The 16,123-nt window shown below is 40.8% G+C and overlaps 1 protein-coding gene across 2 annotated transcripts in view; it reads left to right on the forward strand.

Moving 5' to 3' along the window:
- Positions 1-1,072: 1,072 nt before the first annotated feature.
- The window catches only part of Grm7 (glutamate metabotropic receptor 7), a 986,583-nt gene continuing 971,532 nt past the window's right edge, over positions 1,073-16,123 (forward strand). Inside the window, exon 1 of one of the 2 annotated variants that reach the window (XM_023719803.1) lies at positions 1,073-1,938. In XM_023719803.1, coding sequence (XP_023575571.1) covers positions 1,420-1,938 — 519 coding nt within the window. In that variant the 5' untranslated portion in view covers positions 1,073-1,419. The remainder of the gene's footprint in view (positions 1,939-16,123) is intronic. The other variant, XM_004635231.1, reaches the window with a different exon arrangement.

Consider the following 16,123-nt stretch of genomic DNA (forward strand, 5'->3'; position numbering starts at 1 on the left):
CTTGTTGCTTTAAAAGACCAAGTTTGAGTAGGGCTGACAGCATGGGCACACCTTTAATAAAGACTTTCTAATTACAGCATGATCTTCCTTGGTAGCCTGACTTTACCCCCCAAATTCCCAGCAGGAAAGCAAACAGCGTTCCTACTCAAGAGGTCTGCCCGTTTCTCTTCCTTCCTCCAATCATCACTTGTCCCTGTTATTTTCTTCCCGCAAAAAATCCTGTCACCAGCCCAGAAGTGTCTGGGGAATAGGTAGGAGGGAGCCTTGCACCTGTCAGCGCTAGAGTAGAAAGTGTGCTCTCCGCAGTTCTAAGCTGCTCCATAGCTTCTGACAAACTGAAAGAAGCGTAGCACTGAGTCAGAGGTTTCTGCCACATTTACTGGCCTGGCTTCCACGGTTAGGTTAGCCAGTTCTGACACCAGTAACCACTGAAGACCAAAGCTGCCATGCCATTTGTATTGTTTCTGTTTAGCTTATGCTTCTCTTTAGTGCAGTCCAGTACTTGTCCCGGAGTGATCTTTCTTTGTGCAAAGGTTCTTTAAGTCTTGAAGTCTCTCTCTCTCTCTCTCTCTCTCTCTCTCTCTCTCTCTCTCCCTCCCTCCCTCCCTCCCTCCCTCCAGATCATTATAGACAGATCAGGACTACACTGGGGTCTCCCCCACGCCTCGCTTTCGCTGACGTGTCCACCTCCTGCCTCCCACACGTTTTTCCCAAACTGGTACTCCAGGCTCCGGACCAGGGATTGGGAACAGCCAGCATCAGACATCGCCACCTCACCCCAAGGCTGGTGCCACCCGACTGTGCGTGTAGGTGCGGGTGTAGGCTGGCTAGGGGCATTCAGTGAGTTGGGGGTAAGAGCTCCACCCTCTCGCGCGACCTAAAAAAAATCTCTAGATTCCCTGGGGACCACGAAACTCCCACTGCGAGGCATCTTCTCCCTCCCCAGCCGCCCACCAGTTTCCCCCCCTTACCTCAGCACGCAGCCCCTCCTTGCGTGATGATGCAAACCAGTGGGGAGGGCGGCGCTGGGAAGGGTGGGGAGAACTAGAGAGCTAGCGAGCAAAAGAGGGAGGGAGTGGGAAGAGGAGGAGAGGGAGCCGAACGACCATTTAAAGCGATAGCAATCCCTGCCCTCACCCAGTGCTGGGCTGCTGGAGAGCGCGAGCAGCCAGCCGGGGAGCGCGAGCGCGGCGCGCTGGCGGGTGAACCCCGGAGCGCAAGGCGCCCCAGGCTAGCAGGCTCTGCGGGACACCCCCAAGCTCTCCGGCTGACCCTTCGCGGGCGCCCCCACCCTCTGTGCGGCAGAAATCCCCGGGCTTTCCCAGAGGGTCTTACTTGGAGGGACCCGGACTCCAGCGAGCCCACCACCTTCCCTTCAGTCGCCGCCGCCGCCGCCGCCACAGCCGCAGCCGGAGCAGCATGGTACAGCTGAGGAAGCTGCTCCGCGTCCTGACTTTGATGAAGTTCCCCTGCTGCGTGCTGGAAGTGCTCCTGTGCGCGCTGGCGGCGGCGGCGCGCGGCCAGGAGATGTACGCCCCGCATTCGATCCGGATCGAGGGGGACGTCACCCTCGGGGGGTTGTTCCCGGTGCACGCCAAGGGTCCCAGTGGAGTGCCCTGCGGCGACATCAAGAGGGAGAATGGGATCCACAGGCTGGAAGCAATGCTCTACGCCCTGGACCAGATCAACAGCGATCCCAACCTGCTGCCCAACGTGACGCTGGGCGCGCGGATCTTGGACACTTGTTCCAGGGACACTTACGCGCTCGAACAGTCGCTCACTTTCGTCCAGGCGCTAATCCAGAAGGACACCTCTGATGTGCGCTGCACCAACGGCGAACCCCCAGTTTTCGTCAAGCCTGAGAAAGTAGTTGGAGTGATTGGGGCTTCGGGGAGTTCGGTCTCCATCATGGTAGCCAACATCCTGAGGCTTTTCCAGGTAGGGGGGCTCTCTCCGGGGCGGACCATGAAGTGGATCCCTACACTGGTCACCCTAGGGCTGGCTTGGACTCCAGGGTGCGCAGTCGGGTTAAGCTTCCCGCATTTCCACCCTGGAGGTCTCGCCGAGCCCCTCCCACCCCGCCCGGGGAGGTTCCTCCCCTGTGTGGTTTGTTCCCCTTCCATCTCTCTCCCCGTCCACGCTCCACTCCATCCGACTTGACATCTTGGATTTATGACCCCATTTACAAGAAACAATCTGTGAAAAACAAGGTGATGATTTAAATAGGTTTGCATTAGAGTGAAACATGGTCCGAAAACAGGCTTGTAAAAGTGCCCAGCTCCCAGGAGAATAGGTTAGGCTCATGGATTATGAAAGATGAGATGGTTCCTCAAAACTGGGTATTTGTCAAGTCCCCAGCTTCTCACCCACAAGCCTAGAGGAAACCTCAACTCCTTTGCAAATTTTCGGTAGGACCGTAAGAAGGGACCTCCTAAACCGAGGGCTCGGTTTTAACCTAGATATGGACATTAGTTGCCCATCTCCAGGTGGCTTTCTGACTGGTAGGGATGACCAGAAGGAGAGACACTATCCGCAGACTTGACCCCCACCCCCAACACACACAATTAGTTTCCTCCAGGCATTTGCTTGGTCTGTCTGAATTGCATTTGCAGCCGGACCACCGGGCAGGAGCTGAACTCTGTTTCTACTATTGCTACTTCAGACCTCAGCCCAGAGATGAGCTCATGCTAACTGAGAAACAAAATCGCTTTCACTGCCTCCTCCCTCCGCCACCTCCTCACTTTCTACCTCCCTTACGAAGCCGAACCTCCCCCCCACATACCCCCAATTTCCCATCTCAGCTGTAAGGATAATGATTTTCAGAGCTAGGCTAGAAGCCACTTGGGGCACTGGGGTGCGCTGCACGGGGCCCGGCAGATCTCCTGTGGTTCCGGGGTTCTGGAGGGCCAAGGCAAAAGTGGAATGGGGCAAACCCGGGCTGGTATGGGCTAGAGCTAGGTCCTACCGCAGTGCTCTCGCCTCTTTTCCCGCATCCTCTGCCCGTGGCTTCTGTGCTGGGTTGAATATAAGTGGATGGCTTGGGGATTCAGAAATTTTGGGGATCTTGGAAACAGTAGGTTCTCTTATTCGTGTTTTATTTTTTCCCTGTGTGACTGTCTCTGCCTCCTTGTTAGACTTCCTTTTTTTCCTCCCTTTTATCTTCTGCTACCTTTTTCCCTGTCTTGATACATCTCCTGAGACCACCCTTTCCCAATAAATGATTCTCAGTGGTATGTAGTACCCTACATGTTTGGGATGAACCCAACACCTTAGGTTACTACACCTTAAGAATCACTGTCCCCTCAAGTGCTTTCCCTTGAGATGCAGGTTTCAACAAGGAATCCTTATGAGATTCGTCCAGTATCACCTCTAAGCATGTAAAGTTTGCATTCAAGACATAGGGGTGCTCATGCAAGGCTACACCCTGGTATAGCCCCTCTAATTCTCTGAGTATTGCTGACACCCTCCGAGTGTGGCTGCAATCCTAGATGTGCTTTCATAAGTGACTTCATTCTGGGTTACTTGCTTTCTGGAATAACCTGAATTTTTGTAATCAAGATCTAGAAACACTTCCTTCCTTTTTGAGCTCAAAGCTGGGCACCTTGAGGGGCACTGCTGCTAAAAGGAGGAGGTCAGAAACAGCACCTGAGAACCACTTAGGAGTTTGGAGAATTTACAGCATTTCTCTCTGAACCTTGTGGGTGGAGTGGGAGGTGCGTTCTGTGTTTAGCATTTTAAAATTATTTTGCTGCCTGTTCCTCTCTTCTCTCAGAGCATGAGCATTTCTGCAGATGGGCCTGTCTATCTGAAAAAAGGATGAAATGCTCAAGTCAAAAAGCAATTGCAGATTAGGCTCAGGGACTGTGCTTGCTGAGAAAAGATTCCTGAGGGAGCTGATGCTTCCCCTGGTGTTTGAATCTGAGGCAACTTAGAGGGAAACAAATGGCTGGTTTTCCCATTCTGGAGCTGAGGAGGAGAGGAACCCAAGGCCAGTGTGAGCTGGGATAAACTCATTCAGAGAAAACACTGTCATTTTCTTCTAATTTGCAAATTGCAGCTATTCATGTTAGATTGAACAGCTGAAAGAAAAAAGAGTCCCCATTTTTTCACCTGCATTTGTTCAAAAGAGGCTGATAGAAGGAATGCACCAACTTGTAGCTTGTGCTGCTGCTGGGGGTACAATGATTGGTATTCCAGCCAAGCCCACGTTCATTCAAATATATGTCTTCCAGTGGCCTTGTTTTGTATGCAATTTTAGAAGCTCTAGGCATACAAGTCCAACCTCAGTTTCCCAGCTTCTGTCAGCTGTAAAATCAGGAGAGAATAATGGCACACAGACCCATTGTTCAGAGGCTTGATCAACTAGGGGAAGAGAAGGAAGGCAGTTGACTCTACTCTGGGATTTCAGCCTTCTGCTCAATTAAAATTGTCCTATATAAAATAAGCTTCTCCAAATGATTAAGTTCTGCGCATCACAATGATTTGACTTTTCTTTTTCCCTCTGATCCCTGTGGATTGCTGTGGGGATGATGCCAAAGTGAACATTTGAGATATAAATGTATGGAGAGATAAACCTGTAGCCTGGGGAAGAAATGTTTAAGTCTTACAATGGGAGGAGTGCTGGGGTGAGAAGGCAGTAATGAGGCAGTAACAGATGTAACCGGTTCCGTGGCTGCCAGGAAAGAAGAGGACCAAGTTCTTTCCTGAAAATGAGGACCTGGGCAAGAAGGACTACTTAAGTGTAAATAGTGTAGTGTCTTTAACTTAGAATTCTCTTTTGCCTGCTGGTGCACTAGGTTCTACACAGAAGCTGAGCAACTCTGCTTGTTCTGTTCTATAACCATGCTGAGCAGGTTAGTAAATGACAGGAATCACATTCAGTGGGTCTTTCAAATCCAGGAATTTGAGGGTAATGAAATTAGCATGTGGCAAGGGCTGTGCCAACTAGAATTAAGTCACTGCCACTGCCCTACAATACATATTCTGTCTCAAAGAAGCATCCGTGAGGAATTTCTGGAGATTTGGTCCTGAGCTTGTGCAAAATAATAATCTTTAATGCTAAGAAATATTAAATATAAATTAATTTATTATGAGTAACATATTTTTAAAAAAATAATCACAGACTGGAGATGGCTTAATGTAGAGAGATTATATAATATGGTGAAAGAATAATAGATCTCTAATGATCACTGTTTTATGGATAATCAGATACATGTCTTTAGTGGAAAGTAATGGATCATTTTTATCCAAGGCTTCTCTGTTATAGACAGAAAGCAAACACTCTTGACAGTATAAATTACTTTGGCTACATCTTGATTGTAAATGAAGGATATTTCACAGGTAGTGGCCTGGTATAGGCTGTAGAGTTGGCACTGGATGGCATCTCTTCCACTTGCTTTTTTCCCAAAAGTAACAGTATTGAAAAATAAAAGCACCTTTATTGGATCATAATGCAAATCTAAGCATGTAGATCTTGTAAAATAAGTGAAGTGCATTTGTGCAGTTGGCAATATTTTCCTCCCATTTATTGAAACTTGAATATAATTTCAAATTTGGGGGACAATATTTTTTTTTCTAAGTGTCTAGGTTTTTTTATTTCTCCCTGCCCTGTCAACCCCTATTTCTTATGTAACAAAATAGAACTTGGCTCATAGGGTGATATGATATTACTAGACTGGAGAATTTTTGGTAAGCAACTCTAAACTCCACTTTTTGAGGTGCATATATATATAGGTATCACTGCCACTTGGAATAATCTCTATAATAATCTCTGCCTCCACATTTATTGGGTTTCAGGAAATTTACCTAACAGATGGTGAGTGGGAAATTTTTAAAGTGGCATTTTTTTCAGAGCTGAAAGAGAAGAAATGAAGACAGGCATACATTATGTTTGAAGATGCCCCATGTGTATTTTATTTATATACAGGTCTTATAATTAGGATGTCTCAGGGCACTTTTCTCTTCAATAATAACTGAAACAATGATTATGTCCAACTTCCAATGCTGGGAGCTCAACGATCTACAAGTGCTGTCTTCTCTATATGCACACACTTTGTAATTTGGATGTAAAAGATCTAAGCAGATTAGATGTGTGCTCTGGTCTTAATCCTGTCACTTACAAGCTAAATTACTGTTAATGAATTACTTCAGCTTGTTTTCCACAGGTGATGTTGTCTTTTAGTTGCTAGAAATATCTTTGTTTTCCTCTGTGTTTGGTTTTTGTTGTTTTGGCTTGGAGAAAACTGGTCTCCTCCAAACTCCATTGCATTGTGTCTTGAGTGCCCAATTTGAATTTTCAGTGGGTTCCAGAGAACGTCTACAAGTTCTTTTATTTTTTTTTCACACAATGATCTTGATCATTAATGGTCTGGCCAATTTCCCATATTCATATTATGACCTTTTTGTAACTTTGCTCCTTAACTGTATAGATCAAGGTTGGTAATGGGGAGGATGACCTCTGAGGTCAAACTCCTGGACGCTCATAACACACATGGCAAGGTGGCACAGCTGGAGTTGACAGCAGGAGTTACTGCTTTTGTCTTCCAGTTTCCTATCCTGTCTCGCCATACAACAGTGCTAGGCTTTGCTTTGGTGCAACTACCAAATAATGGCAGCCTGTCCATGCTCAGGGCCCCAAGGAGTGTCACTTGACCCAGCTCAAGCGAAGTGGGTGATTGGCTCAGCTGTGGGCACCAGACCAACCAGAATCCTCCGCAAGACATTGCTGCCAGAGAAAAATAGGAAAATTATCTTCTGCTTGGAATGTTCTCTTTTTTATCTTTTACTTTTGTATTTATTCAGTACAAGGTCACCCTATGCAGCTTGGACTCATAGTGACCCTCCTGTCTCAGCCTCCCCAGAGCTGCGATTACAGGTGTGTGCTACCATGCCCAAACCCAGGTCCTTACGCTTGCCAGGCAGGGGCTTAGACCACTGCGCTATCTTCCCAGCCTTGTCTGGAATTTTCTAATCCCAGTGTCCCTCCAACCCAAGGAAAGGCTTTCTGTAGCACAGAGTCATCGTGCAGAGCTGAATGGTAGAGTTGGAGCCCAGTTGATAGGAAATTCTTACAGCCACCTAGAGCTGAATATAGATGCATCCCTGAGTTGTTTTTAAAAATCATTTCACTATGTTGAGTTTGATTTTCACCACCTGCAATTTAAAACAGCTGATTTCCTACATGAATATAACATTCACTGAATGGCATTCACCAAGTGAAAAATAGCATGGTATTTTCTTTAATTTTAACATAATCCTTATAGCCCTGGTTGGGAATATTCAAAGGTTTACTTTCTTGCTTTTTCTTGTCAACATTTAATGTAATTGCTTTAAGCATTTGTGATTGCTTCTTTCCTTTGTTGCTGAAGTTAAGAGGGCAGATACTTCTGATGTAAACTGAACTTTATAGCCCTCCTATCTGGAAGCTTTGCAACCATATTGGGTTCCTTTCATTAAAGCAAATCTTTTGTTGCTATCCCCAGGGCACAGAAGCATTTTCATGGCATAATAGAGTACAAAGTATATTAAACTCCTGGGCCCTTATACAGTAAGCAACAAGCTTGACTCTCCTCCTGTCCTTTCACTTTAAATAGGCAATAAAGAACAGTTGCAAACCTGTTTTCCCAGCAACTAAAATTTACTGTTTAGGTGGAAATTTAAGCAACATATATTTAGACTAATTAACTTATAGTTCTTTTATGAATGGTCACAGTAAATAAATGTTGCTTGCACTCAAAAAATAGAAATAAGACTCTACATAAGAAAATATATACCTCAAAACAGTCGTATTGTGTCAGAATATTTAATATTATGATACTTCTATGTTTGGCAACTAACCCCCTTTGAGTTATGTTTACAGTGAGTGTTTCTTGTGCTTGCTTCTATGGCATATATACTACAAACTAAGAACTGCTTCTTAACTTATTAGATTATAAGTTCAAAAACAAAATATTAAGTTAAAGTAATATAGGACACATATTACATTCAGTGAGAAGTTCTGAATTTTTTCCAATGATAATAGTAGTAACTATAAAAATAATTTGAACTTTCAGGGTAGTCACTGGGCCATGTACTAAAAGTGCTTCATTTCTGTTCTCACAGTGGTCGCAAATGTGCACAGGCTCCTTCCACTGAACATTTTGAATGTGATTCTCATACTCCAAAGTCACCTAGTTAGTGAGCAGTAAAGTTTGAATTTAAACTTAGATTTTTCTGATAATATAAAGGGTATTAATCATGCTTACTATTTAATTGTTGCACAAATGCAGAAATACTTAAAATAATTAGAGATTTGTGTAGCCTGAAATAATAGTAGTTTAAAGATGTTAAAGTTGCCAAATGTTTAAATGTAGCTATGCAAAAAAATATTTTGTTACAAAATGAGACTAATATCATAGGGACACAACAACTTGAATGAACAGATTCATACCTCCCAGTGAAAGGTGACTGTTTTGTTATACAAGAGGCAGCCCAAAGTACAAATATGTACAAACCTCTTCATTCAAATAAATGAGAAATTATATTTCTCTTTGTTCTGATTCAGTGCTTACCATTATGGATTATGATGACTCTTTCTAAAGTTTATTTTATTCACTTCATTTTTTCTACAAACCTCAAGAGGAGAAATCCTTCATTCAGATATATGTGAGAAGTGCAAGTACTGTATTAATACAATTGCTGAAAGTCAAGTTGATAAAGCACAGGATGTATCTCCTAATAAATGCAACACTAATGTTTGTGTGGGCTGTGAAGGGAAGGGTAGGAGAATTTTCAGTTTAATGGATTATTTTGCCTCTTGCTACAAAAGTGCTGCAGCTTAATAGTTTTATAATTGGTCATTTACAGAATTCTCCATCTCTGGGCGTTGTGCTTTCTCTGTTCTGCAGCTGCTGCTTCTTCCAAGAGTTCTTGATGGAAAGTAATGAGTGGGCCCCTTAGAAGGGCAAGGCCTTCTGATTACTGTTGAGATGAAAATATTTCTTTATGTTAGGGTAATGTTTAAATATTTCACCATTTTGTAAAGTTGCTTTTGTACTGAAGTGTTGGCTCAGGAAGATACAGTGGTGTAAGCTTCCAGTAAGAAAACATACACTACCAAAGGAATGACCAGAATTTTCCTGTAGGAGAAAATAATCAAGTTCGACAGCTAGATATGGATTTCAGTCTATCCCCTCTGTTTCATGCCTGTATGATCTGGATCAAACAGGTAGACAACTTTTGTTAGTTTCCTTATCTTTGAAATGGGAATAATAAAATATACCTGTCTGATAGAACAATTGTAAGTGTTGTATGAAATATGCATGAAAATAATCTAACATCAGATTTTACATGGTTCGTGTTCAATAAAATTAAAAGCCATAGTTTTATCTTATCATTGTGCTATCTTTAAATGTCATAATTGCCTAAATAATTATTACTACTAAATTTGCTGTAAAAGTACTATAGTATCCCACAGTGTGTTTAATGTAATTTGAATAAGATCTACAGTATGTGTTTAAGTAAAAAGATACAGTAAATAACACATTAACTTTAATTCACTTTAAAATATTCACTCTCGTTTCCACTTCAAACATAACCTACTCTCACCACTTCCTGAAGCAGCCTTGAAAGTTCTTTTTCCTAGGTGTCTTTACCAAGTGTGATAAAAACACAGTAAATGCAGATGCCAACTGCCATGCAAAATGAAAGCAGGCTTTTAAAACCATTATAGTGTGTCTTTTTCCACCTTGCTCACTGTGTCTGGCATCGTGAATGTCTGGTTCTTCCCATTGACTAAATGACCCATAAACATGGGTTAAGAGAGTAAGGAAGCCATAATAGTCTACTTAAAGATACCTGTAACATAAGACTTGCAGAACTGCTTCAGCAAGGGACAAGAACCATGGGATAAATGCATTCCAGGCAGGGGCAATATATTTGAGGGTATTAATGGTGATGTGTCTTAAATGTGATAATTTTTAAAAATTTAAACCTTTGACATATTTGATCATGCTGATATATATTGAGAAAGAGAAAAAGAGAGAAACTTTGATAATTGATGAAGTGAGAATTTTCATGTGCTGAATAAACAAATCATGAATTCAATGGACTTAAGACCCTTGAGAAGCTAAAGGCAGTAGACATCAGAGATCTCTGAGTTTAGATTTCTTTGCAACACTTCTTAACACTTCTTGTTGCAGAATCTTAGAAAACTTAAATGTTTTTTGCTTGACTCCTACTTTTCTCATCTGTATTTTTCCAGAATTATTTATTAAGTCCTTTTCATGTATACTTTTATAAGTGCTTAATCAGTACAAAGCACAAAATTTCTCTTCCTGCCTCCGAGTTCCCCCTTCCCTGACTCTCCCTCTCTACCTCACCTTTCTTCCTCTCCTCACTCCTCTTTCAGCTTGCACTGGCATGTGTAGAAACAGATGGATGTTATAAATAAATCCTATGGGATGCTAGAAGTTGAACGTTATGGGATGAGGAAAGGAATGTGGAACATGCTGAAAATTGTTGAGTTGGCAATGCCCGAGGGATATAAATGTGGTTCTAATTTTAAATAAGGGGCCTTGATAAGGTGACATTTGAGCAAATACTTGAGGTGAGGAAGTTGGAAGAGTAGATTTAAAAGACACCATGTCCTAGAAACAAGAACAACCAGTCTTAAAATTCTAAGGCAAGGATTGTAAGTCTACCATGTTGGAGGAATATCAAGGAAGCTACTAAAGATGATGGGAGTCAATAAGGAGGAGGAAGCAGAAGGAGGTTTGAAGTTAAAAATAAGATGGAACCAGGTCACAGAATGCGTTAGAGGTCATGAAAACCATTTACTTTTTAGGTAGCCCTTAACAAAAGTGAGACATGGTCTGCCTTTTGCTCTAAACTTCTGATACTTTGGGGTTAAGGATGAAGGAAAATTGTAGAATCTGAGAGAACTGAAGCACTTACAGGTATCTATGAGACAGAGGTTGGCTTGATGGCTTGGACCAGGATATCAACAGCAGAGGTTCCAAGAAGGGTTCATTCTGAAGGTCAAGACATGGTTTCGTAGTGTATTTAATATGAGATATGAAAGGAAAAAAAGAGGAAAATGGTGATTTCAAGTCTTGGAACTGAAACAGCTGCAAAAGTCAGATTATTATGATTTGAAGTGTAAATGGCTTGGTATAACACATTTAGGAGTTTAACAAACATTTTTGAAGATAGAAGGATCAAGATTTTCTTGACATCCAGGTACAGATATTAAACACAGAATTTGTTATTGTACTAATGTTTGTGACACAATTATTTTAGTCAACTCACCAAAGGAGAAAAGGGGAGAAGAAACAATTTAGCTCTCTACCTTTCTCTTTGATAATTATATAAGTTATGACTCAGTTGTGAATGAATGAGAAACCATTCACAACTATTTAGCGCACTGATATATTACTAGTAATATTATTATTGTTTTATTATTCACTAGAACCAGTTGAAAATTTGCCTTCACTTATGTACATGCTGAAGTGTAGGCAGTTACTCAGGTACTCACGGAAAAAAATAACGCATTTCCTTGAAGGGACCTACATGGGTATCAGCCCCATCTAAGACAGATAGAGCCTTTTACCTTCAAAATTGATTGTTAAACTCCTCAATTTGTTCCACCAAGCCATTCACCCTTCAAATCCTAATAATTGGACTGTTGCAGTTGCTTCAGTTCCAAGACTTTAAATCACCATTTTTCTCTTTCTTCCTTTCATATCCCATATTAAATATACCAACTACACCAAGCTTTTCCAATCTTTCATTATCTTTTCACATTTTTATAGTTTTTTTTTTTATTTTTAGAGCTCATGATGAAACCTTGCAGAGTACTATGCATTACAAATAAGCAGTCTACTACTAAGATACAACCCAGGCTAGCATTCACTTTTTAAATTGAAGATATGATCAATGAAATTTGATCTGAATTATAAAAGCTCCACTCAGATATTTTTGAACTGTTTGTTTTCTTGACTTAAACAAAATTCTGTTCTTTATCCATTCAGCTATCAGATACATTGGCCTAAATATGTACTTACACTCAAAATGCATGACCATGTTGTCCTACACATCTATAATTTTAAGACTACCATTATGTAAGCTATATTTTAATTGTAATTATAGCACATTTTATATCTATACATATCCATTTCTAGTGTTCAGGGGAACAGCAGCATGTAGTAAATTTTACCAAAATATAACATCTAAAGAATAGAACACAGGGTAATTGTGTAATTCTTCATTCACTATAATTAAGTTTAGTGGAGTTGGCATAATAGAATTAAGATTTTTTTAAAAAGCCCAAATTGAGGCACCAAGACTCCTGCTCATCCACTCTTTTTATATCTGAAAACACAAATGTAGAATCTTTTTGTACTGAAATAAGAAAGAAACAAGCTAGTGGATGAATAACAAGCATGAAAAGAATGGCTCTGTAGAAATGAAATGTTATTTTGGGATTTGGAAGGTAGGAGAGATCTACTAGCTCATGTGTGTACAGGTACTCACAAATTCTTGAGCAGTGTAGCTCAGTGCCAAGTAATATTGGCCTAAATTCATGAACTGGTAATAAATTTAGCCAACTATCCCTCAATAAAAGGACTTTTGTCTAGAACACATAAAGAATTTTTAAGGGCTGGGAATATAGCTCAGGGGCATAACTTACCTGCCTGGCAAGTGCAAGGTCCTGAGTTCAATCCCCCAGAGAAAGAGAGAGAGAGAGAAATTAATTTTAAAAATTTAGACCCCAAAATTCATTCTTTTTTTTTTTTTTTTTGGTGGAACCGGGGATTGAACTCAGGCCCTTGCGCTTGCCAGGGAAGCGCTTATTCCACTGAGCCACCTCCCCAGCCCCTTCATTCATATTCTTGAGTGGGAATATTGTACTCTAAACCTTGCTTCCTGTATCTTTTTTTTTTTTGCAGAACCGGGGATTGAACTCAGATCCTTGCGTTTACCAGTCAAGCACTTATCCTACTGAGCCATCTCCCTGGCCCTGCTTCCTGTATCTTAATTCCTAGTTAAAAAGTTTGTCACAAGTTTGTATCATATAAGACAAAGAACATTCTCTCTGTCTGTCTCTGTCTCTGTCTGTCTCTCTCTCTGTCTCTGTCTGTCTCTCTGTCTCTGTCTCTCTCTCTGTCTCTGTCTGTCTGTCTGTCTCTGTCTCTCTCTCTCTCTCTCTCTCTCCCTCTCTCTCAACTTACTTTAGTCCAGAAATGAATCATGCTTAACATGAATTGTAGTTTCATGTCTTCAGGATGCAGTAAATTACATGGCTGATTGTATAAGTGTCAATAGTTCAAATACCTGTTTTATCTTTCTATCCTTTTGTGCTGGCCAGTGTACTAGTTTCACCTACAGAATGCTGCTAATAATAGTTTCATTTTCATAGAACTATGTTCAGGCTTTAAATAAGGCAATCCATCATATCAGGCATTCAATCCAATGCCTATTACGCCAGGCCTCTAGTGCCTATCGGTGGTGGGTCATAGGAGTGTTCACACCTCACCCGATGCTATCTTTTCTGTGCCTTATTTCATGGTCCCTTACCTCTCATTCCTGTCATGTCCTTGTGCAGGGCAGGGTTGTCAGACAACATGTCCTTCCCTTGGTACCTGACCCCTAGTCCTACTGAAGCCAGCTAAGGTTGCTGCTCTTATTACTGCTGATTGAAACAATCCCTTATGTGAGAAGGGACGGGGGGATGAAGCAATTGAGAGCCAATGGGAGGCTTTTTTTCTCTCCTCTTCACCCATGGAGCTGACTGCAGGCCTTAGAGGGAGAAGAATCAGGTAGAGGGAAAAAATGCTTAACTGTATAACTTAATAATTGAAAAAGAGACAGACTTAGGAATTATTTTTATCACATCATGAGAGTGGTAACTTAGATGCTTATTGTAACAATTCTGAATATCTGAAGGAAAGTGATTAGGATCTTTTGCATATTGTTATGAAAAATAAATGATCAAATCCTTTGAAAGCACTGGGTATGTGGGTTGGCACACAGTAAGTGCTGAATACATATTAGCTTCCATGAATACTTCCCTGTTATTACGTAGTTGAACACATCTAAGGTCTTTTCCCAATCATCATTTGCACACCAGTTTACAGTTACCCAATGTTACTTATTTGTGAAGACTCTGGACCCTGAAGTCCTTCAACTGTAGCCATAGTAAGCACCAGCTCAAGGAGGGTGACTGCATCACTCCTACCACCATCATCACTGCCATCGGGATCATTTCACTGCCATACCAATCCCTTTCTGAGTGTCAGGTACTGCACTTACCCTACATCATTATGTTCTTCCCCAAGGACAGGAGCAATCACAGTTCAAGACCTGCAGTGTTGAAAGGAGAGTAATATAAATGAAAGTGATAGTGATGGACCAAGAGATTTAAACCTAAATCACTCTGACCTCAGATGTTTTTAAGGAATAGAGAGGATTTCCAGTATCAATATCTCTATTTCCTATGCCTCCCTAGTCTTAGCAGGTAGAGAATGGGACCAATGTAGCTCTTCCTCCATCAAATAGCTGATACTTTATTTCCTTCATAAGAATCCCCACATTTTCATTTTGATACTTACCTTGACCTTTTGGAATCTTTACATTCTGTACCTGACTCATCCGCTCCATTTAAAGTTAATTTATTTGAGGTCAAGTGCAGAATCTTATTCATTCCAAGGACAATGATCTTCTGTTGCATGTAGCCCAATGCTTTCCTTCCTTAGGACTTCTGCAAATATTTATTTTAGTTTTGTTAAATTGTAATTATAGATAGTACATTAGAGGCTGTTCAGAAAATTCTTTATTATAATCAGTGCATTATCTCAATACATATATATCTTTTTAAAAGTAAAAATGTATTATAAATTTCATGGTTATGTGGGCATATTTTTTAGATTAAGTATAGGTTGAGCTATCTTAATTTGAAAATCAGAAGTGCTCCAAATCGGAAATTATTTGAGCAGCTATATGATGCCAAAGCAGAAGATTCAACCTGCCTTCATATAACAAGTCAGCAAAAGTATAGACATAATGAAAATAATACGTAAAATTCCTTTCAGGTTATGTGTATAAAGCGTATATGAAATAACAGTGAATTTTGTATTTAGGCTTGAATCTCATGGCCACAGTAATACATTATGCATATATAAATATTGTAAAGTCTCAAAAAAATCCAAAATACGGTGGCCTCAAGTATGCCACTTATGGGATCCTTAAGATATACTTCATATTAACTAAGATTTACTGATAAATCTCAGTATCTTTATCAAGGTTATGAATTTTCACCTGTTGATAACTTAGCTTGTTGATTGTGTTTCTGAGTTTTCCTGTTACACTGAGATCATTTGATTGTGGCCAAAGTGTAGTGGGTTAGAGAGATATATCTTAGACCCATACATTGGTTTTATAGAGAAGTAACAGAGAAATGGTGACCTTTCATATTTCTGAAGAATTAATCAATTATTAAATATATAATTTTAATCATTCAGGAAGTATCAAATATCTTTAAAAGGTATGTCTTAGATTGTTAGCAAGGGAAGAAAGTCTGTGGCATGAATCAAGGACCTCTGGGCAGGAGTCAGTGTCCTGAGTATGTTAGGCTGTATGTTTGCTTCTCTGTTATTATGTCAGCGAAGGGCTTGAGTGCTTGGGGAGCACAGGGCCCTCTGATTATCTCTGCAATGGATTGTGTCAAACAGTAAAATATGGGCTTCCCATATTTTTATGCTCTCCCATAATGTACATGTGAAACAGAACCTCAGAAAGGGTTTCTCTGCTCATGGTAACACATGGTAGAGATTGGCCTTGAATTTAGGACTGTGTGAAAAACAAGTCAGAGATTTTTAACCATTGAATTAAAGTGTGTGACTATGAGGGTGGATTATTTTCTATAATTTCTTCAGATATGTTTATATTAAGTATTTGTCTGATTGCAAGTTTATAGAGGGAGAGAGGGAGTCTATCCCATTGAATAGTATTTTCCTCAGATACAGGTGAGGATATGTTAAGATGCCAATTAGTTCATCCATTTAATATATATTAATGTGTACTATGTGAAAAGACATTTTATTTTTTTATTTTTATTTTTTTAAATTTTATTTATTTGTGTGTGTGT

Source organism: Octodon degus, unplaced genomic scaffold (assembly GCF_000260255.1).
Source record: "Octodon degus isolate 3935 unplaced genomic scaffold, OctDeg1.0 scaffold00071, whole genome shotgun sequence".
In the NCBI taxonomy this organism is placed as follows: Eukaryota; Metazoa; Chordata; class Mammalia; order Rodentia; family Octodontidae; genus Octodon; species Octodon degus.